The following is a 24,453-nucleotide window of genomic DNA, read 5'->3' on the forward strand; positions in this document are numbered from 1 at the left end:
ATACAAGGTAGAAACAAGGTAATCAGGTTGTTTCATGTGGAGCTCACAGTCTTAATCCCCCATTTTACAGACGAGGAAACTGAGGCACAGACAAGTGAAGTGACAAGATCACCCAGCAGGATTAGGAGCCAGTCCTATGCCTCACAGGCCCATGCTCTAACCACTAGGCCATGCTGCTTCTCGGCATTGCTCATCACATGCTTCTGATTCAACATGAGATTTTTTCCAACCCAAAATAGGGACTTTTTGAATTGTTAGCTTTGAAGTCACCTTGCCCCCCTCCTATCTCACCTTGCTGATTTCCTCATTTCATTCAATCGTATTTATTGAGCGCTTACTGTGGGCAGAGCACTGTACACCCCAGCAGGCACATTCCACGTCTTTATGCCAACCCACTCAACTGGACTTCGATCTCTTCTATTTTGCTGCCAACCCCTCACCCACATCCTGCCTCTGGCCTGAAACTCCCCACCTCGTCATATAATAATAATAATAACAATGGCATTTATGAAGCGCTTACTATGTGCAAAGCACTGTTCTAAGCGCTGGGGAGGTTACAAGGTGATCAGGTTGTCCCACATGGGGCTCACAGTCTTCATCCCCATTTTACAGATGAGGGAACTGGGGCACAGAGAAGTGAAGTGACTTGCCCGAAGTCACACAGCTGACAAGTGGCGGAGCCGGGATTTGAACCCATGACCTCTGACTCCAAAGCCCGGGCTCTTTTCCACTGACCCACACTGCTTCTGTCATATCTGACAGATAATCACTCACCCTCCCTTCAAAGCCTTCAAAAAATCCCATCTCCTCCAAGGAGCCTTCTCTGATTAAGCCCTCATTTCTTCCTCCTGGATTTGCACACTATGTTTACCTCTCCCTCAGTCCCAAACCGTTTATGTACATATCCATAATGTAATTTATTTATACCAATGGCTGTCTCATTCATTCATTCACTCAACTGAATATCTTGAGCGTTTGCTATGTGAAGAAACCTGCCCTAAGCATTTGGGAGAGTACAATACAACAATAAACAGTGACATTCCCTGCCCACAACGAGCTTACAGTCTAGAGCGGGGAAGACAGACATGATCAGGATGATGACGATGATATTTGTTAAGCACTTACAATGTGCCGAGCACTGTTCATTCAATTGTATTTATTGAGCACTTACTGTGTGCAGAGCACTGTACTAAGCGCTTGGGAAGTACAAGTTGGCAACATATAGGCTCACAGTCTAGAAGGGGGAGACAGACAACAAAACCAAACATGTGGACAGGTGTCAAGCGCTGGGGTAGTTACAAGGTAATCAGATCGTAGCAGTACAAATAAATAAAATAGATATGTCTATCAGTGGTGTGGAGCTGGGAAGGGGAAAAGAGCAAAGGGAGCAAATCAGGGTGAAGCAGAAGGGAGTGGGAGATGAGGAAAAGTGGGGCTTATGGTCTGGGAAGGCTTCATGGAAAAGGCATGCCTTCAATAACGTGGCTCAGTGGAAAGAGCACGGACTTTGGAGTCAGAGGTCTGGGTTCAAATCCCGGCTCCGCCAACTGTCAGCTGTGTGACTTTGGGCAAGTCACTTAACTTCTCTGGGCCTCAGTTCCCTCATCTGTAAAATGGGGATTAAGACTGTGAGCCCCCCATGGGACAACCTGATCACCCTGTAACCTTCCCAGCACTTAGAACGGTGCTTTGCACATAGTAAGCGCTTAATAAATGCCATAATCATCATCATCATCATCAATAAGGCTTTGAAGCCGGGGAGAGCGGTTGTCTGTGGGATTTAAGGAGGGAAGGGCGACCCAGGCCAAAGGCAGGACATGGGTCGGTGGCGAGACAGCTAGCTCTCTTCCTCCCTTCAAGGCCCTGCTGAGAGCTCACCTCCTCCAGGAGGCCTTCCCAGACTGAGCCCCTTCCCTCCTCTCCCCCTCGTCCCCCTCTCCATCCCCCCCATCTTACCTCCTTCCCTTCCCCACAGCACCTGTATATATGTATATATGTTTGTACATATTTATTACTCTACTTATTTATTTATTTTACTTGTACATATCTATTCTATTTATTTTATTTTGTTAGTATGTTTGGTTGTGTTCTCGGTCTCCCCCTTTTAGACTGTGAGCCCACTGTTGGGTAGGGACCGTCTCTATATGTTGCCAACTTGTACTTCCCAAGCGCTTAGTACAGTGCTTTGCACACAGTAAGCGCTCAATAAATACGATTGATTGATTGATTGACAGGCGAGATGGAGGCCCAGTGAGAAGGTGAGCGGCACCAGAGGAGAGAAATGTGTGGGCTGGGCTGGAGAAGGAGAGAGGCGAGGTGAGGTAGGAGGGGGTGAGGGGATAATAATAATAATGACATTTATTAAGCGCTTACTATGTGCGAAGCACTGTCCTAAGCGCTGGGGAGGTTGCAAGGTGATCAGGTTGTCCCACGTGGGGCTCACAGTCTTAATCCCCATTTTACAGATGAGGGAACTGAGGCACAGAGAAGTTAAGTGACTTGCCCAAGTCACACAGCTGACAACTGGCAGAGCAGGGATTTGAACCCATGACCTCTGACTCCAAAGCCCAGGCTCTTTCCACTGAGCCACGCTGCTTCTCTATAATCATCATCATCATCATCATCATCATCATCAATCGTATTTATTGAGCGCTTACTGTGTGCAGAGCACTGTACTAAGCGCTTGGGAAGTACAAATTGGCAACATATAGAGACAGTCCCTACCCAACAGTGGGCTCACAGTCTAAAAGGGGGAGACAGAGAACAAAACCAAACATACTAACAAAATAAAATAAATAGAATAGATAGGTACAAATAAAATAAATAAATAAATAATGCTCTGCACACAGTAAGCGCTCAATAAACAAGAATGACAGATTGAAGTCGGTCTCCCACGATCCCATCGCCACACTCATGATGAAGAATTAGCACTTCACTTTTGGCCGGGAGAGTGTGTCAAGGAAGTGGACTATTGCCAAAGAGGAGCAAAAACGGGGCAGAGAGGAGAAATCTGGTAGCACCCTTCTCTTTTGCTACTTTGCTCCTATGCATTTTTTCTAGAATTCTCTCAATCCCTTGCTAAAGCCACACCTGTACTTCCTTGTGAGCAAGGAACATGTCGACCAACTCTGTCATATTGTTCTCTCCCAAGCACTTAGTGCTTTCCTCACAGTTAGTGCTCAGGAAATACCACTGACTGACTGACTTTGCAAAATGACATCCTTTGATAAGCCCATGCTTTGCTCTTCCCCCCGCCTTTAAATGCAACCTCCCTAAACCTTAGGATCCATTTCAGTGGTTTCACTATCACTAAAAACTTCGAAATCCTCGGCCTGGAAAAACTGTCATTTGATTCTTGAGAATGGAGAGGCGGAATTAAAGTTTATTTTTGTCGAGTGTCAATTGAGCACTTACAGTATGCAGAGTAATGATAATAATAAGAAGAATTATGGTACTTGTTAAGTACTTATTCTGTTGCCGAGCCCTGTTCTAAGCACTGGATAGGTATATTAATCAGGTCTGAGGCAGTCCCTGTCCCACATGGCGCTCAGACTCTTATCCCCATTTCACAGATGCGATAACTGAAGCACGGAGAATTGAAGCGACTTGCCCAAGATTACACAGCAGACATGTGGCAGAGCTGGAATTAGAACCCATGCCTTTCTTACTCCCAGGCCTGGGCTCTATCCACTGCTTCTTTGTACTAAGAACTTGGGAGAATACAATAGAACAATATAAAAATAACAATAATGATGGTATTTGTTAAGTGCTTACTATGTGGCAGGCACTATTCTAAGCGCTGGGGCAGAGACAAGGTAATCAGATTGTCCCACTTGGGGCTCATAGTCTTAATCCCTATTTTACAGATGAAGTAACTGAGGCACAGAGAGGTTAAGACTGTAAACCCGTTTCTAGACTGTAAACCCATTGTGGGCAGGGACTGTTTCTCTTAATTGTTGAATTGTGCTTTCCAAGTGCTCAGTATAGCACTCCACACACAGGAAGCACTCAATAAATACAACTGAATAATAATAATAATAATGATGGCATTTGTTAAGCACTTACTATGTGCAAAGCACTGGGGAGGATACGAGTTGATCAGGTTGTCCCATGTGGGGCTCACAGTCTTAATCCCCATTTTACAGATGAGGTAACTGAGGCCCAGGGAAGTTAAGTGACTTGCCCAAAGTCACACAGCTGACAATTGGCAGAGCTGGGATTTGAACCCATGACCTCTGACTCCCAAGCCCATTCTCTTTCCACTAAGCCCTGTTAATAATAATAATAATAGTATTTGTTAAGCACTTAATATGTGCCAAGCACTGAGACAGATTCAAGGTCATCAGGTTATCCTACGTGGGGCTCATAGTCTTAATCCCTATTTTACAGATGAAGTAACTGAGGCACAGAGAGGTTAAGACTGTAAATCCGTTTCTAGACCGTAAACCCATTGTGGGCAGGGACTGTCTCTCTTTATTGTTGAATTGTGCTTTCCAAGTGCTTAGTATAGCACTCCACACACAGGAAGCACTCAATAAATACAAATGAATAATAATAACGATGGCATTTGTTAAGCACTTACTATGTGCAAAGCACTGGGGAGGATACGAGGTGATCAGGTTGTCCCACGTGGGGCTCACAGTCTTAATCCCCATTTTACAGATGAGGTAACTGAGGCTCAGGGAAGTTAAGTGACTTGCCCAAAGTCACACAGCTGGCAATTGGCAGAGCTGGGATTTGAACCCATGACCTCTGACTCCCAAACCCATACTCTTTCCACTGAGCCACGTGAAAAAGTGACTTGCCCAGGGTCACCCAGCAGATAATAATAATAATAATAATGGTATTTGTTAAGCACTTACTATGTGCAAAGCACTGTTCTAAGCACTGGGGAAGATACAAGGTTATCAGGTTGTCCCACATGGGGCTCACAGTCTTAGTCCCCATTTTACAGATGAGGGAACTGAGGCCCAGAGAAGTTAAGTGACTTGCCCAAAGTCACACAGCTGACAAGTGGCAGAGCGGGGATTAGAACCCAAGGACTCTGACTCCCAAGCCCATTCTCTTTCCACCAAACCGTGTATATAATAATAATAATAATGGTATTTGTTAAGTGCTTAATCAATCAATCAATCAATCATATTTATTGAGCACTTACTGTGTGCAGAGCACTGTACTAAGCACTTGGGAAGTACAAGTTGGCAACATATAGAGACGATCCCTACCCAAGAGTGGGCTCACAGTCTAGAAGACTGTGCCAAGCACAGTGCCATATTAGTATGGCACTCCACACACAGGAAGCACTGTGCTTAATCATCATCATCACCATCAATTGTATTTATTGAGTGCTTACTGTGTGCAGAGCACTGTACTAAGCGCTTGGGAAGTAAAAGTTGGTAACATATAGAGACAGTCCCTACAAGGACTGTTCTAAGCACTGTGATAGATTCAAAGTCATCAGGTTATCCTACATGGGGCTGACCGTCTTAATCCCCATTTCACAGATGATGTAACTGAGGCCCAGAGAAGCAAAGTGACTTGCCCCAAGTCACCAGGCTGACGAGCGGCTGACAAGCGAGACCCCCGTGGCTCAGTGGAAAGAGCCCGGGCTTTGGAGTCAGAGGTCGTGGGTTCGAATCCCAGCTCCACCACATGTCCGCTGTGTGACCTTGGGGAAGTCACTTAACTTCTCGGCGCCTCCGTTACCTCATCTGTAAAATGGGGATGATGACCGTGAGACCCACACGGGACAACCTGATCACCTTGTATCCCCCCAGCGCTTAGAACAGTGCTTTGCACGTAGTAAGCGCTTAATAAATGCTATTAAAAAAAAAAAACAGTGGCTGAGCTGGGATTAGAACCCACGACCTCAGTCTTCCAAGCCCGGGCTCCGTCCACTAAGCCGCGCTGCTATGTAAGAGACCCATTTCCCGCCCGCCCACGGACACCCGGGCTCTGAACTTTCGCTCTCGCCTGTCCCGCCATCGACCCCCGGCCCACGTCCTCCCCCGGGCCTGGAATGCCCTCCCTCTGCCCATCGGCCAAGCTCGCTCTCTTCCTCCCTTCAAGGCCCCGCTGAGAGCTCACCTCCTCCAGGAGGCCTTCCCAGACTGAGCCCCTTCCTTCCTCTCCCCCTCGTCCCTCTCCCCATCCCCCCCAATCTTACCTCCTTCCCTTCCCCACAGCACCTGTATATATGTATATACGTTTGTACATATTTATTACTCTATTTATTTTACTTGTACATTTCTATCCTATTTATTTTATTTTGTTGGTACGTTTGGTTCTGTTCTCTGTCTCCCCCTTTTAGACTGTGAGCCCACTGTTGGGTAGGGACCGTCTCTGTGTGTTGCCAATTTGTACTTCCCAAGCGCTTAGTACAGTGCTCTGCACATAGTAAGCGCTCAATAAAGACGATTGATGATGATGAACTTCGTAGTCCGCCCACTGTGGCCTACCGTTTTTGTCCGGCTCGGCCCTTCCCGGGGGAGGAGCGGCGGTGCGGTCTCCCGGCGTCGGGCCCGGACTCTGGGGTTCTTCGTTCCCCGCCGCAGAAGAGGAGGCGTTGAGCCGGGAGCGTCCCGGCTGGGGGTGGGCCGGGCTCGCGGGAGGGGGGTCCGACTCCATGGGGCCTGTGAACCGAACACAGGGCCGGAGAAGAAAGTTAGAGCTCAACGAAAAAGCCTGAAGGCCACGCTGCTTCTCATGGAGGCGCTCAATAGATACGATTGAATGAAGTGCTTAGCAAATACCACAGTAATAATCATCATTAATATCCAATTCTTCCTTCACTTTTTATTCTCCCCCTTTTCGACTGTGAGCCCACTGTTGGGTAGGCACTGTCTCTATATGCTGCCAACTTGGACTTCCCAAGCGCTTAGTACAGTGCTCTGCACACAGTAAGCGCTCAATAAATAAGATTGATTGATTGATTGTGTTGCCAATTTGTACTTCCCAAGCGCTTAGTACAGTGCTCTGCACATAGTAAGCGCTCAATAAATACGATTGATTGATTGATTGATTGATTGATTGATCACCGGTCCGGCTGTCCAACCGGCAGTGGCATTTATTAAAGTCTCACTCTGTGCAAGGCACTGAACTAAGCACTCGGGAGTACGGTATGTTTGGGGTTTTGTTCTCTGTCTCCCCCTTTTAGACTGTGAGCCCACTGTAGGGTAGGGGCTGTCTCTATATGCTGCCGACTTGGACTTCCCAAGCGCTTAGTACAGTGCTCTGCACACAGTAAGTGCTCAAGAAATACGATTGATTGATTGATTACGGTAAAGTAGAGACAGGACCTGCCCTTGAGGAGCTTACACTCTACCAGGGGAGACGGACGGTAAAATGATTGGCGCATAGGGAAGCAACCCAGTATAAAAGCTATGCACAGAAGGGAGGAGGTGGGTTCATTCATTCATTCATTCAATCGTATTTTTTGAGCGCTCACTGTGTGCCAAGCACTGTACTGAGCGCTTCGGAGAGTTCAACACAAAGCTAAACGGACACATTCCCTTCCCTCAATGAGTTTACAGTCTAGAGACCACAATCAGTCTCCTCCAAGAGGCCGTCACCCAAAGCGTGGCTCAGTGGAAAGAGCACGGGCTTTGGAGTCAGAGGTTGTGGGTTCGAATTCCGGCTCTGCCACATGTCTGCTGTGTGACCTCGGGCAAGTCACTTCACTTCTCTGGGCCTCAGTCACCTCTTCTGTAAAATGGGGATGATGACTGCGAGCCCCGCACGGGACAACCTGATCACCTTGTATCCCCCCGGCACTTAGAACAGCGCTTTGCACACAGTAAGCGCTTAACAAATGCCATTGTGGCTCAGTGGAAAGAGCCCGGGCTTTGGAGTCAGAGGTCATGGGTTCAAATCCCGGCTCCGCCGATTGTCAGCTGTGTGACTTTGGGCAAGTCACTGAACTTCTCTGGGCCTCAGTTCCCTCATCTGTAAAATGGGAATTAAGACTGTGAGCCCCCCGTGGGGCAACCTGATTACCTTGTAACCTCCCCAGCGCTTAGAACAGTGCTTTGCACATAGTAAGTGCTTAATAAATGCCATCATTATTATTATTATTATTTATTATTAAGCCCTCAATTCCTCTCACTCCTGCCCCACTTCTGCATTGCTTCTGCACTTGGATTTGCATCCTTAATCAATCGAATTTATTGAGTGCTTACTGTGCGCTTGAGAGAGTGCTGTATAACAGAGTTGGTAGACACATTCCCTACCCACAATAAAGTCATTGTTTTTAGAGGTTTAGAGGTTCACCACACAATCAGTCCCTCAGCACTTAAATCCATATCCTCTGTCTCCCCCCGTAAGGTCCTTGTGGAGCTGGGATTAGAACTCGGGTTTCTTTAGTTGTATTAGTTCTTCCCTTAGAAACTAACAGATTAGTATCATTATTCCGCACACTGTAAATGCTCAATTGATTAATCTTCTATTAGTTTCTTCCAAGCGCTTAATACAGCGCTCGGCATACAATAAATGCTCCATGGATACCATCAATTTCTTTCCAAAGTGGGTGTCGTCAACTTACTTTTGAAAAGAATGCTTTTGTGAAAGTGATGAGGGACTGTTCTTATAATAATAATGGCATTTATTAAGCGCTTACTATGTGCAAAGCACAGCACTAGCAGCGTGGGCTAGTAGATAGGGCCCGGGCCTGGAAGTCAGAAGGACCTGAGTTCGAGTCCCGGCTCCGCCACTTGTCTGCTGTGTGACTTTGGGCTAGTCACTTCACTTCTCTGTGCCTCAGTTACCTCATCTGTAAAATAAGACTGTGAGCCCCAAGAGGGACAACCTGTTAACCTTGTAATAATAATAATAATAATAATAATAATAATAATAATAATAATAATAATAATGATAATGCTAATAATAATCACAATAATAATAATAATAATAAATCGTATTTATTGAGTGCTTACTGTGTGCAGAGCACTGTACTAAGTCCTTGGGAAGTACAAGTTGGCAACATATAATAATAATATAATTATAATAATAATATAGTAATAATAATAATAACAATGATGATGATGGCGTTTGTTAAGTGCTTACTATGTGCAAAGCACTGTTCTAAGCACTGGGGAGGATACAAGGTGATCAAGTTGGCCCACTTGGGGCTCAAAGTCTTCACCCCCATTTTACAGATGAAGTAACTGAGGCCCAGAGAAGTGAAGTGACTTGCCCAAAGTCACACGGCTGACAATTGGCGGAGCCGGGATTTGAACCCATGACCTCTGACTCCCAAGCCCGTGCTCGTTCCACTGAGCCACGCTGCTTTTTTTTTTTAATGGCATTTGTTAAGCGCTTACTATGTGCAAAGCTCTGTTCTAAGCGCTGGGGGGGGGGGGATACAAGGTGATCAGGTGGCCCCACGTGGGGCTCACAGTCTTCATCCCCATTTGACAGATGAGGGAACTGAGGCTCCGAGAAGTTAAGTGGCTTGCCCAAGGTCACACAGCAGATATGTGGCGGAGCCGGGATTCGAACCCATGACCCCTGACTCCAAAGCCCGGGCTCTTGCCACTGAGCCACGCTGCTTCTCTTCTTTTCTTTTGTATCTACCCCAGTGCCTAACACAGTGCTTGGCACATGGTAAGTTCTTAAACATCATCATTTATTTTGTCCTGCCTGAATAGGGCACGGGTCTGATAACAGCGTGGACTAGCGGATAGAGCACGGGCCTGGGAATCAGAAGGAGCTGGGTTCTAGTCCTGCTCTGCCACTTATCTGCTTTGTGATCTTGGGCAAGCCACTTCACCAGAGAAGCAGCACGGCGAAGTGGATAGAGCATGGGGCAGGGACTCAGAAGGTCATGGGTTCTAATCCCACCTCTCTGTGTGACCTTGAGCAAGTCACTTCGCTTTTCTGTGCCTCAGTTCCCTCATCTGTGAAACGGGGATCGAAACTATGAGCCCCACGTGAGACAGGGACTGGGTCCAACATCATTTGCTTTTATCCACCCCAGCGCTGAGTTCAGTGTCTGGCACATAGCAAGCGTTTAACAAATACCAGAATTATTATCATTATTATTACTCTCTGTACCTCAGTTATAGCTTCTGTAAAATGGGGATTAAGGCTGTGAGGCTCTGTGGGGCATGGACTGTGTCCAACTCGATTAGCTTCTATGCCAGAACTTAGAAGAGTTCCTTGCCCAGAGTAAGCTCTTAACAAATGCCAGAAAAAGAAGAAAAGGGGGAAAAAAAAGGACACGGGTTCTCCAGAACATGAAGTTTTCCGGCCCAGATGTGAGAGAGGAAATGCCTGATCTGATTATTATTATTATTATTATTATTATTATCATCATTATTATTATTTAGTATACATTAAAATATATAACATATTACTATATATTATTTAATAATAATAATAATAATAATAGTATTTGTTAAGTGCTTACTATGTGCCAGGCACTGTACTAAGTGCTAGGATGGATACAAGCAAATCGAGTTGGACGCAGTCCCTGTCCCATGGGGTGTTCACAGTCTCAATCCCCATTTTCCAGATGAGGTAACTGAGGCCCACCCAGAGAAGTGAGGTGACTTGTCCAAGGTCATACAGCTGGTGGAGGTGGGAATAGAACACATGACCTGGTGACTCTTAGTCCCATGCTCTGTCCACTAGGCCATATCTCTCTCCCAAATTATGTTTAGGCACAGTCCTAAAAATAAGGTATATGCTTAATAATGGGAAACTATTGTTGTTGTTAATGATGATGATGGTGAGATTAATAAGGGAACCTCTGCTCCTCCCCCAACCTTTCTCCACTACTGACTGACCTCATCCACCCTATCAATCAGTCAATCAATCAATCAATTGTATTTGCCAAGAGCTTATTGTGTCCTAAGTGATTGGGAGAGTACACCTGGGTTTTAATCCCAGCCCTGCCACATGTCTGCTGTGTGACCTTGGGCACTTCACTTCTCTGGGCCTCAGTTACCTCAACTGTAAAATGGAGATCACGACTGTGAGCCCCATGTAGGACAGGGACTGTGCCCAACCTGATTCCCTTGTATCCACGCCAGTGCTTAGAACAGTGCTTGGCACCTAGTAAGCACAAAACAGATAGTATTACGAGAAGCAGCATGGCTAAGTGGAAAGAGCTTGGGCTTGGGAGTCAGAGGTTGTGGGTTCTAATCCCGGCTCCGCCACTTGTCAGCGGTGTGACTTTGGGCAAGTCACTCAGCTTCTCTGTGCTTCAGTTACCTGACCTGTAAAATGGGGATGAAGACTGTGAATCCCACATGGGACAACCTGACAACCTTGTATCTACCCCAGTGCTTGTAACAGTGCTTGGCACATAGTAAGCGCTTAACAAATACCATTATTATTACTATTATTATTATTATTACACTATAACAGAGTTGGTATTCATGTTCCCTGCCCATAACAAACTCACAATCTAGAGTGCCTGTGTTGGTAGTTACTGAGCACTTAAGTGTGTGCAGGGCACAGTCCTAAGCATTTGGGAGAGTATGATAAAACAGAGCCGGTAGACACATTCCACAAATACCATTAATTGATTCCTTGATATCAGCAAAAAATAGTGTTCACATGCATTTATATATGTGTATATATATATATATATATATATATACATATACATACATACATATACATATATATGTGTATATATATATGTATATATGTTTGTACATATTTATTACTCTATTTATTTATTCATTTTACTTGTACATATCTATTCTATTTATTTTATTTTGTTAGTATGTTTAGTTTTGTTCTGTGTCTCCCCCTTTTAGACTGTGAGCCCACTGTTGGGTAGGGACTGTCTCTACATGTTGCCAACTTGTACTTCCCAAGCGCTTAGTACAGTGCTCTGCACACAGTAAGCGCTCAATAAATACGATTGATTGATTGATTTCAAGATAATTCAGTTTGGGCCATCCATTCCAGTTATTCGGTCGTTAATATACTGCAGACGAGAATCTCAGTTCAACAACTGTAAGAGGGCGCATTTAAAAACGGACTGTTTCAAATGCAAGTTCGAGGGGCTGAATTTGACCATTGAGGAGAGTGGTTTTTCAAGATCAATAATTGGCCTCAGATGATGAGAATGAATTTTGCAGAAGTTGCTAGGTAGCTGAGATCATACTCAACTCTATTTCCTAGTCCAGGAATTCCTGAGCACAAGCAGACAGCTGTTGGCAAGATAAAAATAAGCTGTGAATGCACAACATAGCAATTCTCTCAATAACTACCAAGTCAGAAAACAATTCCACTAATGAGGAAATGGCCGTTTTAATCTCTCCTGCATATTCACCCCACACGAAAAAATCCAAAACCAGTATTTTGAGAACGCAGGACAATAAGTTAGTGTCAAAAATTCAGAAAAAAATATACAAACTTTGTTTGGTCTTCCACCACAAGACCCAGTCAATCAAGCCGTGGAATTTGATAAGTGCTTACTATGGGCCCAGCACTGTACTAAGCACTTGGAAGAGTACAGCAGAATTAGCAGACATGTTCCCTGCCCACAGTGAGTTTACAATCTTGAGGGGAAGGCAGTCATTACTATAAATAATGTATAATATATAATTTAAAGATGAGTACCTATGTGTTGCCCGGGAGCAAAATTAAATATTCAAGGGTCACATATAGGAGCGCAGATACGACGCAGAGGGAGAGTGAGCTGGGGAAAAGAGGGCTTCAATGGGGAAGGCCTCTTGGAGATAATAATAATAATAATAATAATAATGGCATTTATTAAGCGCTTACTATGTGCAGAGCGCTTAAGCGCTGGGGAATTTACAAGGTGATCAGGTTGTCCCACGTGGGGCTCACAGTCTTCATCCCCATTTTACAGATGAGGGAACTGAGGCCCAGAGAAGTTAAGTGACTTGCCCAAAGTCACACAGTTGACAAGTGGTGGAGCCGGGACTTGAACCCATGACCTCTGACTTCAAAGCCCGTGCTTTTCCCACTGAGCCACGCTGCTTCTCTAATAATGCTTCTCTAATAATAATAATAATGATAATATTTGTTAAGCATTTACTTTGTGCCAAGCACTGTTCTAAGCACCGGGATAGACACAAGGTTATCAGGTTGTCCCACGTGGGGCTCACAGTCTTAATCCCCATTTGACAGATGAGGAAACTGAGGCACAGAGACGTTAGGTGGCTTGTCCAAAGTCACGCAGCTGACAAGTGTCAGAGCCAGGATTAGAATCCGTGACCTCCCTCTGACTCCCAAGCCCGGGTTCTTGCCACAAAGCCATGTTGCTTCTCAAGATGTGACACAAATGTTACAGCCTGTAAAATAAAGCTGTCACAGGCCACGAATCCAGAAAAATTGCATCAGATCACAAAATAATGTAAAAAAGGAAGCTAAATGAGGAAATCAACACCTTCTGAAAAACCTGCTCACATCCATTTTATCTTTTGATGAGGTATTTCTGTTTTTTTTTTTTTAAATTAATTTTTCATTATGTGTCAGAAGCCAGCACCCTCTCCCCTTTAACTTGGGGGCTCTATAAGGATCAGGGATCTCGTCTAGTTCTTTTCCATGTGGCAGCACTTAGTACAGTCTTTTGCACTGTACTAAATACTACTACTAGATTTTATTTTCAGTTGTATCTGAAGTTTGGCCCAAACAATGCATTTATTTCGTGGGCAGGTAATGTGTTTTCTAACTCTGTTGTATTGTAACAATAATAATAAGAATAATAGCATTTGTTAAGTGCTATGTGCTTAGCAGTGTACTAAGCACTGGCGTAGATACAAGATAATCGGGTCCCACATGGAGCTCAAAGTCTAAGAAGGAGGAAGAACAGGTTTGAATCCCCATTTTGCAGATGAGGGAACTGAGATTAAGAGACTCGCCCAAGTTCACACAGCAGGCAAGTGGCAGAGCCAGGATTAGAATCCAGGTCCTCTGACTCCCAAGCCGGCTTTTTCCACTAAACAATACTGCCTCCCAAGCGCTTAGTACAGTGCTCTGCACATCAATCTGTGACCTTTGGATGTTAAAGGCACATCTCCTCCAAGAGGCCTTCCCAGACTAGCCCCCCTCTTTCCTCTTCTCCCGCTCCCTTCTGCTTCGCCCTGTTTTCCTCCCTTTGTTCTTCCCCTCTCCCAGCCCCACACCACTTATGTCCATATCTGCCATTTCTTTATTTATATTCATGTCATTCTCCTCCACTCTAGACTGTAAGCTCATTGTGGGCAGGGAATTTGTCTATTTATTGTTGTACTGTACCTTCCCAAGTGCTTAGTGCACTGTTCTGCACCTAGTAAATGCTCAAAAAATACGACCGAATGAATGAATTTGATATTTGTCCCACCCACAACCCCACAGACTTTTGTACATCTCTCTTAATTATATATTATAAATGACGTATTTATTCATATTAATGTCCATCTCCCCTCTAGACTGTAAGCTTGTTATGGGCTGGTAACATGTCTGCCAATACTGTTGTACTGCACTCTCCAAACCACTTAGCACAGTGCTCTGCACATAATAATAGTGGTATTTGTTAAGCGCTTACTACGTAACAGGCACTGTACTAAGCGCTGGGGCGGATACACGCAACTCGAGTTGGACACGGTCCCTGTCCCATGTGGGGCTCAGTTTCAATCCCCAGTTTTACAGATGAGGTCACCGAGGCCCAGAGAAGTGAAACGACTTGCTCAACGTCACACAGCAGACAAGTGGTGGAGCCAGGATTAGAACCCATGACCTTCTGACTCTCTGGCCTGGGCTCTATCCATTATACCATGCTGCTTCTCTGCACATAGTAAGCACTCAATAATTACGACTGATTGACTGCTCTGTGCACAGTTAGCCATTTATTTATTTTACTTGTATTTATTCTACTTATTTTATTTTGTTAATATGTTTCGTTTTGTTCTCTGTCTCCCCCTTCTAGACTGTGAGCCCACTGCTGGGTAGGGGCTGTCTCTATATGTTGCCAACTTGTACTTCCCAAGCGCTTAGTACAGTGCTCTGCACACAGTAAGCGCTCAATAAATACGATTGAATGAATGAATGAATGAAAAAACAGCACTGATGGAATGAATCATAAAATCTGTCCGGCTTTTTTGTTAGGATCGTGACTGCCAAATTCACTCCAGAAAATCCTGGCAAGACAAAGAACTCTTCAGGTGGAGTGTGTAAAAAAGATGTCTCCGGATCCCACAGTCTCTGAAGAGTTTAACATTCTGTCCTAGGACGGGGCCTGAGGCTTGGCAATCGGGAATATGGAAACTTTATTCTTACTTTCACATTGCCTTGCTTGGAGAAAGTCGCTTGTCTTTGAGAAAGGTTATTCCGTCTCCAGTTGTTAACCCATTCCTACCCCTCAAAGCAACGGGCATCACTCAACTATTAAGCAGAAATGAAACGGGAATAGAGCTGAAAAAATATAGAAAGAATAAGGCACTGGGAGTCTGAGGTCATGGGTTCTAATCCCACGTTCACCACTCATCTGCTGTGTGACCTGGGCAAGTCGCTTCACTTCTCTGGGCCTCAGTTCCCTCATTTGTAAAAATGGGATTGAGACAGTAAGCCCCACAAGGGACTGTGCCCACTTCGATTTGCCTTTCATGATAATAATAGTAATAATAATAATAATAATAATGCCATTTATTAAGCACTTAGTATGTACAAAGCACTGTTCTAAGCGCTGGGGAGGTTACAAGGTGATCAGGTTGTCTCACGGGGGGCTCACAGTCTTAATCCCCATTTTACATATGAGGTAACTGAGGCCCCGAGAAGTGAAGTGACTTGCCCAAAGTCACACAGCTGACAATTGGCAGAGCTGGGATTTGAACCCACGACGTCTGACTCCAAAGCCCGGGCTCTTTCCACTGAGCCACATTGCTTTATCCACTCCACTGCTTAATACAGTGCCTAGCACATCTTAAGCGCTTAACAAATGCCATCACTGTTATGTGCAGAGCACTGTACTAAGCACTACGGAGAGAAAAGAATTAGCAGGCACGTTTCCGCCCCATAACAAGCGTACAGTCTAGAGGGGGAGGCAGACATTAATATGAATTAATACGTAATTTATAATATATAATTTAAAGATATGTACATTATAATAATTATTATAATGATGGCATTTATTAAGCGCTTACTATGAGCAAAGCACTGTTCTAAGCGCTGGGGAGGTTACAAGGTGATCAGGTTGTTCCACGTGGGGCTCACAGTCTTAATCCCCATTTTCCAGATGAGGGAACTGAAGCACAGAGAAGTTAAGTGACTCGCCCAAAGTCACACAGCTGACAATTGGCGGAGCCGGGATTTTCATTCATTCATTCAATCGTATTTATTGAGCGCTTACTGTGTGCACAGCACTGTACTAAGCGCTTGGGAAGTACAAGTTGGCAACATATAGAGACGGTCCCTATCCAACAGCGGGCTCACAGTCTAGAAGGGGGAGACAGAACCCGTGACCTCTGACCCCAAAGCCCGGGCTCTTTCCACTGAGCCACGCTGCTTCTCTAAGTGCTGTGGGGTTGGGGTGAGGCAAATGTCCAATTTGTTCATTCAGTCAATCGTATTTATTGAGCACCTACTGTATGAAGAGCACCATATGAAGCGCTTGGGAGAGCACACTACAACAAGAAACAGACACATTCCCGGCCCACAGCGAGCTTACAGTCAAGAGGGGGAGACAGATAGTAATATCTCCCTTCAAGGCCCTGCTGAGAGCTCACCTCCTCCAGGAGGCCTTCCCAGACTGAGCCCCTTCCTTCCTCTCCCCCTCGTCCCCCTCTCCATCCCCCCTTCTTACCTCCTTCCCTTCCCCACAGCACCTGTATATATGTATATATGGTTGTACATATTTATTACTCTATTTATTTATTTATTTATTTATTTTACTTGTACATTTCTATCCTATTTATTTTATTTTGTTGGTATGTTTGGTTCTGTTCTCTGTCTCCCCCTTTCAGACTGTGAGCCCACTGTTGGGTAGGGACTGTCTCTATGTGTTGCCAATTTGTACTTCCCAAGCGCTTAGTACAGTGCTCTGCATATAGTAAGCGCTCAATAAATACGATTGATTGATTGATTGATATAAATGCATAAATGACGGATATGGACGTAAGTGGTGTGGGGCTGGGAGGGCGGGAGCAAGTCAGGGTGACGCAGAAGAGAGTGGGAGAAGAGGAAAGGAGGGCTTAGTCAGGGAAGGCCTCTTGGAGGAGGTGGGCCTTCAATAAGGCTTTGAAGAGTCATTGTCTGTCAGATTTGTGGAGGGAGGGCGTTCCAGTCAGAGGCAGGACGTGGGCCGGGGGTCGGCGGCGGAACAGGCGAGATGGAGGCCCAGGGAGGAGGTTAGTGATGGCAGAGGAGCGGAGGGTGCGGGCTGGGCTGGAGAAGGAGAGAAGGCAGGTGAGGTAGGAGGGGGCGAGGGGATGGACAGCCTTGAAGCCCGGGGTGAGGAGTTTTTGTTTGATGAGGAGGTGGATGGGCAACCACTGGAGTTTTTTTTGAGGGGTGGGAAAACATGGCCTGAACGTTTTTGTAGAAAAATGATCCAGGCGGCAGAGTGAAGTATGGCCTGGAGTGGGGAGAGACAGGAGGCTGGGCGGTCAGCAGGGAGGCTGATCCAAGAAGCAAGACCAAATAAGATAACTGCTTGCATTGATGTCATAATAATAATAATAATAATAATGGCATTTATTAAGCGCTTACTATGTGCAAAGCACTGTTATAAGCGCTGGGGAGGTTACAAGGTGATCGGGTTGCCCCACGGGGGGCTCACAGTCTGCATCCCCATTTTCCAGATGAGGTCGCTGAGGCACAGAGAAGTGAAGTGACTTGCCCAAAGTCACACAGCTGACAGTTGGCGGAGCCGGGATTGGAACCCCTGACCTCTGACTCCCAAGCCCGGGCTCTTTTCACTGAGCCACGCTGCTTCTCAGCATGGTAGCAGTTTGGATTCATTCATTCAATCGTATTTCTTGAGCGCTTGCTGTGTGCAGGGCACTGTACTAAGCGCTTGGGAAGGGCAAGTTGGCAACATATAGAGACGGCCCCTACCCAACAGTGGGCTCACAGTCTAGAAGACCAGTCAAGCAATCGATCAGTCACTCCGCGGGCACACGCCCGGAATCAATCAATCAATCAATCGTATTTATTGAGTGCTTACTGTGTGCAGAGCACTGTACTAAGCGCTTGGGAAGTACAAGTTGGCAACATATAGAGACGGTCCCTACCCAACGGTGGGCTCACAGTCTAAAAGGGGGAATGGCGGGCCCATCACTGGGCTCCCCTTGGCAGACCTCCCGCCTTCCCAAAAGCTCTCCGTCCACGTTCCCCCTAATAATCAACGGTATTTAATGAGCGCTTACCGCATCCAGAACACTGCAGCTGTGTGACTCTGGGCAAGTCACTTCACTTCTCTGGGCGTCAATCAATCAATCAATCAATCAATCGTATTTATTGAGCACTTACTATGTGCAGAGCACTGTACTAAGCGCTTGGGAAGTACAAATTGGCATCACATAGAGACAGTCCCTACCCAACAGTGGGCTCACAGTCTAAAAGGGGGAGACAGAGAACAGAACCAAACATACCAACAAAATAAAATAAGTAGGATAGAAATGTACAAGTAAAATAAATAAATAAATAAATAAATAGAGTAATAAATATGTACAACCATATATACATATATACAGGTGCTGTGGGGAAGGGAAGGAGGTAAGACGGGGGGATGGAGAGGGGGACGAGGGGGAGAGGAAAGAAGGGGCTCAGTCTGGGAAGGACTCCTGGAGGAGGTGAGCTCTCAGCAGGGCCTTGAAGGGAGGAAGAGAGCTAGCTTGGCGGATGGGCAGAGGGAGGGCATTCCAGGCCCGGGGGATGACGTGGGCCGGGGGTCGATGGCGGGACAGGCGAGAGCGAGGTACAGTGAGGAGATTAGTGGTGGAGGAGCGGAGGGTGCGGGCTGGGCAGGAGAAGGAGAGAAGGGAGGTGAGGTAGGAGGGGGCGAGGTGATGGACAGCCTTGAAGCCCAGGGTGAGGAGTTTCTGCTTGATGCGCAGATTGATCGGTAGCCATTGGAGGTTTTTGAGGAGGGGAGTGATATGTCCAGAGCGTTTCTGGACAAAGATAATCCGGGCAGCAGCATGAAGTATGGATTGAAGTGGAGAGAGACACGAGGATGGGAGATCAGAGAGAAGGCTAGTGCAGTAGTCCAGACGGGATAGGATGAGAGCTTGAATTAGCAGGGTAGCGGTTTGGATGGAGAGGAAAGGGCGGATCTTGGCAATGTTGCGGAGCTGAGACCGGCAGGTTTTGGTGACGGCTTGGATGTGAGGGGTGAATGAGAGAGCGGAGTCGAGGATGACACCAAGGTTGCGGGCTTGTGAGACGGGAAGGATGGTAGTGCAGTCAACAGAGATGGGAAAGTCAGGGAGAGGACAAGGTTTGGGAGGGAAGACAAGGAGCTCAGTCTTCGACATGTTGAGCTTTAGGTGGCGGGCGGACATCCAGATGGAGATGTCCTGAAGGCAGGAGGAGATGCGAGCCTGGAGGGAGGGGGAGAGAGCAGGGGCAGAGATGGAGATCTGGGTGTCATCAGCGTAGAGATGATAGTTGAAGCCGTGGGAGCGAATGAGGTCACCAAGGGAGTGAGTGTATATTGAGAACAGAAGGGGACCAAGCACTGAACCTTGGGGAACCCCCACAGTAAGAGGATGGGAGGGGGAGGAGGAGCCTGCAAAAGAGACTGAGAAAGAACGACCGGAGAGATAAGAGGAGAACCAGGAGAGGACGGTGTCTGTGAAGCCATGGTCAGATAACGTGTTGAGGAGAAGGGGGTGGTCCACAGTGTCAAAGGCAGCTGAGAGGTCAAGGAGGATTAGGACAGAGTATGAGCCGTTGGATTTGGCAAGCAGGAGGTCATTGGTGACCTTTGAGAGCGCAGTTTCCGTGGAATGAAGGGGACGGAAGCCAGACTGGAGGGGGTCGAGGAGAGAGTTGTTGTTGAGGAATTCTAGGCAGCGCGTGTAGACAACTCGTTCAAGGAGTTTGGAAAGGAATGGTAGGAGGGAGATGGGACGATAACTAGAAGGTGAGGTGGGGTCAAGAGAGGGTTTTTTTAGGATGGGAGAGACATGGGCATGTTTGAAGGCAGAGGGGAAGGAACCAGTGGAGAGTGAGCGTCAGTGACCTCACCTGTAAAATGGGGGTCAAGACTGGGAGCCCCAAATGGGACAACCTGATCACCTTATATCTGTCCCAGCGCTTAGAACAGTGAGCAGCGCGGCTCAGGGGAAAGAGCCCGGGCTTTGGAGTCAGAGGTCATGGGTTCAAATCCCAGCTCCGCCAACTTTCAGCTGTGTGGCCTTGGGCAAGTCACTTCACTTCCCTGGCAAAGGGCTGATTTTAGCGATGGGGAGACCAGACTTTAATCCCAGCTCCTCCACTTATTGTTTTAATGGTATTTGTTAAGCACTTAACTATGTGCCAGGCACTGTACTAAGCGGTGGTGTAGATACAAATATCTACTCTATGTAGACTGTGAGCCCGCTGTTCTAGACTGTGAGCCCGCTGTTGGGTAGGGATCGTCTCTATATGTTGCCAAATTGTACTTCCCAAGCGCTTAGTACAGTGCTCTGCACGCAGTAAGTGCTCAATAAATACGATTGAATGAATGAATGAATGAATACAAACTAATCCAGTTGGACACAATCCCCCGTCCCAAACCTTCTAGACTGTGAGCCCATCTTCTAGACTGTGAGCCCGTTGTTGGGTAGGGACCGTCTCTATATGTTGCCGACTTGTACTTCCCAAGCGCTTAGTCCAGTGCTCTGCACACAGTAAGTGCTCAATAAATACAGTCGAATGAATGAACGAAGTCAGGCTCACAGTTTTAATCTCCACTTCACAGATGAGGTATCAGAGGCACAGAGAAGTGAAGCGACTTGCCCAAGGTCACGGAACCATCATTATTTTCAGCGCTCAGAACAGTACTTGCCACGTAGTACAGTGCTTTGCACATAGTAAGCGCTTAACAAATACCATCATTATTACATAGTAAGTGCTTAACAAGTACCATTATTATTACAGTGCTCTACACACAATCAATCAATCGTATTTATTGAGCGCTTACTGTGTGCAGAGCACTGTACTAAGCGCTTGGGAAGTACAAGTTGGCAACATATAGAGCCAGTCCCTACCCAACAGTGGGCTCACAGTCTAAAAGGGGGAGACAGAGAACAAAACCAAACATACTAATAAAATAAAATAAATAGAATAGATATGTACAAGTAAAATAAATAAATAAATAAATAATAAATCCCGGCTCCACCGCCTAAGTGATCAATAAATGTGACTGAATGAATGAATGGCCTGGAACACCCCAACCCCCCCCACCCCCGATATCTCTCCCCACCTATAAAACCCTCTTAAAAAATCACATTTTTGAAAAAAGGCTTTCCCCGATTATATCCTCATTCCCCATACTTACCCCTTCTTCTGTATCGGCCTTGTCCTTGAATCAGTCCCCTTCAAGGACTTAAGAACAATAATAATACTATTGATATTTGTTAAGCACTTACTATGTGCCAGGCACTGTACTAAGCACTAGGGGGAATACAATTCATTCATTCATTGAATCGTATTTATTGAGCGCTTACTGTGTGCAGAGCACTGTACTAAGCGCTTGGGAATTACAAGGTGGCAACATATAGAGACGGTCCCTACCCAACAACGGGCTCACAGTCTAGAAACGGGCTCGCAGTCAAATCGGGTTGGATACAATCCCTGTCCCACATGGGGCTCACAGTCTCAATCCCCATTTTCCAGAAGAGGTCACTGAGGCCCACTCGGAGAAGTGAAGCGACTTGCCCAAGGTCACACAGCAGACAAGTGGCTGAGCCGGGATTAGAACCCACGACCTTTTGACTCCCAAGCCCAGGCTCTAGCCGCTAGTCCGTGCTGCTTCTCTAATAGTCTTGTAACCTTGTAACCTCCCCAGCGCTTAGAACAGTGCTTTGCACATAGTAAGCGCTTAATAAATGCCATTATTATTATTATTATTAATAGTCACTTGATAGTCCCCACAGCATTTGTGTTTATGTCCTATTGGAAAGAGCACTGCCCTGGGAGTCAGAGGCTCTGGGTTCCAATTCCGACTCCACCACTTGTCTGCTGTGTGACCTTGGGCAAATCATTTAACTTCTCTGTGCCTCAGTTACCTCAACTGTAAAACTCAGCGTGAGGCACGGACTGCGCCCGACCTAATTACCTCGTATCAAGGGCTTAGTACGGTGCCTGGTACATAGCGAGCACTTAAGTAATTAAAAAAAGAGCATAGGCTTGAAAGTCAGAGGATCTGGATTCTAATCCTGACTACGATTGTCTGCTGGTGACCTTGGGAAAATCGTTTAACTCCTCAGTGCCTCGGATTTCTCATTTGTAAAATGGGATTAAATACCTGTTCTCCCTTGAGCCCCATATGGGACAGGAAGTGTCCAATTTGATTAATGTATATCTGCCCCAGTGCTTAGAACAGTGCTCAACATAGAGTAAATGCTTAATAAATCCCAAAACTACACTCTGCCATTTCCCCTAACTAATTTATTTTATTGTCTGTCTCCCCACACTAGATAAAATTCCTGGCAGGCAGAGATCACGTCTACTAACTCTAGTGTATTGCACTTTACTCTCTCAAATGGTTAGTACAGTGCCCTGCTCATAGTGAGCACCCAAATACCACTGATTGAACTCTCCCAAGTTCTTAGAACAGTGCTCTGCATGGGGTAAGCACTCAAATACCACTGATTGATTGAACTCTCCTGAGCACTTAGCGAAGCAGCATGGTTTAGTGGAAAGAGCCAGGGTTTGGGAGTCAGAGGTTGTGGGTTCTAATCCCGCCTCCACCACTTATCAGCTGTGTGATTTTGGGCAAGTCACAACTTCTCGGTGCCTCAGTTACCTCGTCTGTAAAATGGGGTTGAAGACTGTGAGCACCATGTGGGGACCACCTGGTAACCTTATATCTATCCTAGAGCTAGAACAGTGCTTGGCATATAGTAAGCACTTAATACCATTATCATTATTATTATTATTATTATACATTGGGGAAGCAGCATGGAGCAGTGGAAAGAGCCCGGGCTTTGGAGTCGGAGGTCATGGTTCAAATCCTGGCTCCGCCGCCTGTCAGCTGTGTGACTTTGGGCAAGTCACTTAATTTCTCTGTGCCTGAGTTACTTTATCTGTAAAATGGGGATTAAGATTGTGAGCCCCACATGGGACAACCTGATCACCTTGTATCCTCCCCAGCTCTTAGAACAGTGCTTTGCACATAGTAAGTGCTTAATAAATACCAAATATTATTATTACTATTATGCTTTGCACAGGGTAAGCACTCAAATTCCACCGATTTGATCATACTCTCCCAAGTGCTTAGGACAGAGCTCTGCTCACAGTAAAGCACTCAAATACCAATGATTGACTGAATGCTCCTAAGCACTTAGTACAGTGGTCTGCTCATGGTAAGCAGTCAAATTCCACTGATTTGATCGTACTTTCCCAAGAGCTTAGTACAGTGCTGTCCATAGCATAAGCGCTCAATATTCATTCATTCGTCTTTATTAAGCACTTACTGTGTGCAGAGCACTAAATTAAGTGCATGGGAAAGTGCAGTACGACAATAATCAGTGACAATCCTATTGCTTGCTTTTGTTACCCACCTTTCAGCCCAACTGTTCGGGGTGGCAGAGGGAAACTGGTCTATGAGCCCCATCATGACACTGGGGCAAAGTGAGGCTTCCTGCCCTCCTGCCCGCCTGGCCCGGCCGCAGAAACCAAGGTGACTGAAGGAGAGCCCACTGTGTGCCCGCAAGGGGCCTAGGGGGGCACAGACAGGAGGAGGAGGAGGAGGAGAGAGGGGGCAGGGAGGGCAGGCTGCCAGAGACAGGCAGTGGGAAGAGAGGGGCACAGAGAGAGGGCAAGGAGAGGGAGCAGGGAAGGGGGCAGAGAGGTTGGCCAGAGAAAGGGGCAGGGAGAGGGGCCAGAGAGGGGGTGGAAGGTCGATGGGAGTGGGGGGGGGGGGCAGAGAGAGAGGGGCAGAGGCGGGTGGGGGGCAGGCAGAGAGGGGGGCAGGGAGAGGGAGCAGGTACAGAGGGAGCAAGTAGAGGGGGCAGAGAGAGGGGGGAGGAGAGAGGGGAAAAGAGGGGGCAGAGGGGGGCAGAGAGAGAGGGGGCAGAGAGAGAGAGGGGGCAGAGAGAGAGGGGGCAGAGAGAGAGGGGGCTGAGGTGGGGCAGAGAGAGAGGGGGCAGAGAGAGGGAGTGGGGGGGTGGGCAGAGAGAGGGGGCAGAGAGAGAGAGAGGGCAGAGAGAGAGAGGGCAGATGGGGGGTGGGCAGAGAGAGGGGGCAGAGAGAGGGGGGATGAGGGGGGGAGAAGAGAGAAGGGGAAGGGGGGAAGAGAGGGGGAAGAGGGGGGGAAGAAGGGGGCAGAGAGAGGGAGTAGAG

The 24,453-nt window shown here is 46.6% G+C and overlaps 1 protein-coding gene across 1 annotated transcript in view; it reads right to left on the reverse strand.

The window, feature by feature from the left end:
* The window catches only part of WFS1 (wolframin ER transmembrane glycoprotein), a 119,314-nt gene that overhangs the window by 89,079 nt on the left and 5,782 nt on the right, over positions 1 to 24,453 (reverse strand). Inside the window, exon 2 of the mRNA XM_038745740.1 lies at positions 6,459 to 6,632. Within this exon, the coding sequence (XP_038601668.1) occupies positions 6,459 to 6,627 (169 nt within the window). The 5' untranslated portion in view covers positions 6,628 to 6,632. The remainder of the gene's footprint in view (positions 1 to 6,458; positions 6,633 to 24,453) is intronic.

Source organism: Tachyglossus aculeatus, chromosome 4 (assembly GCF_015852505.1).
Source record: "Tachyglossus aculeatus isolate mTacAcu1 chromosome 4, mTacAcu1.pri, whole genome shotgun sequence".
Taxonomy (NCBI): domain Eukaryota; kingdom Metazoa; phylum Chordata; class Mammalia; order Monotremata; family Tachyglossidae; genus Tachyglossus; species Tachyglossus aculeatus.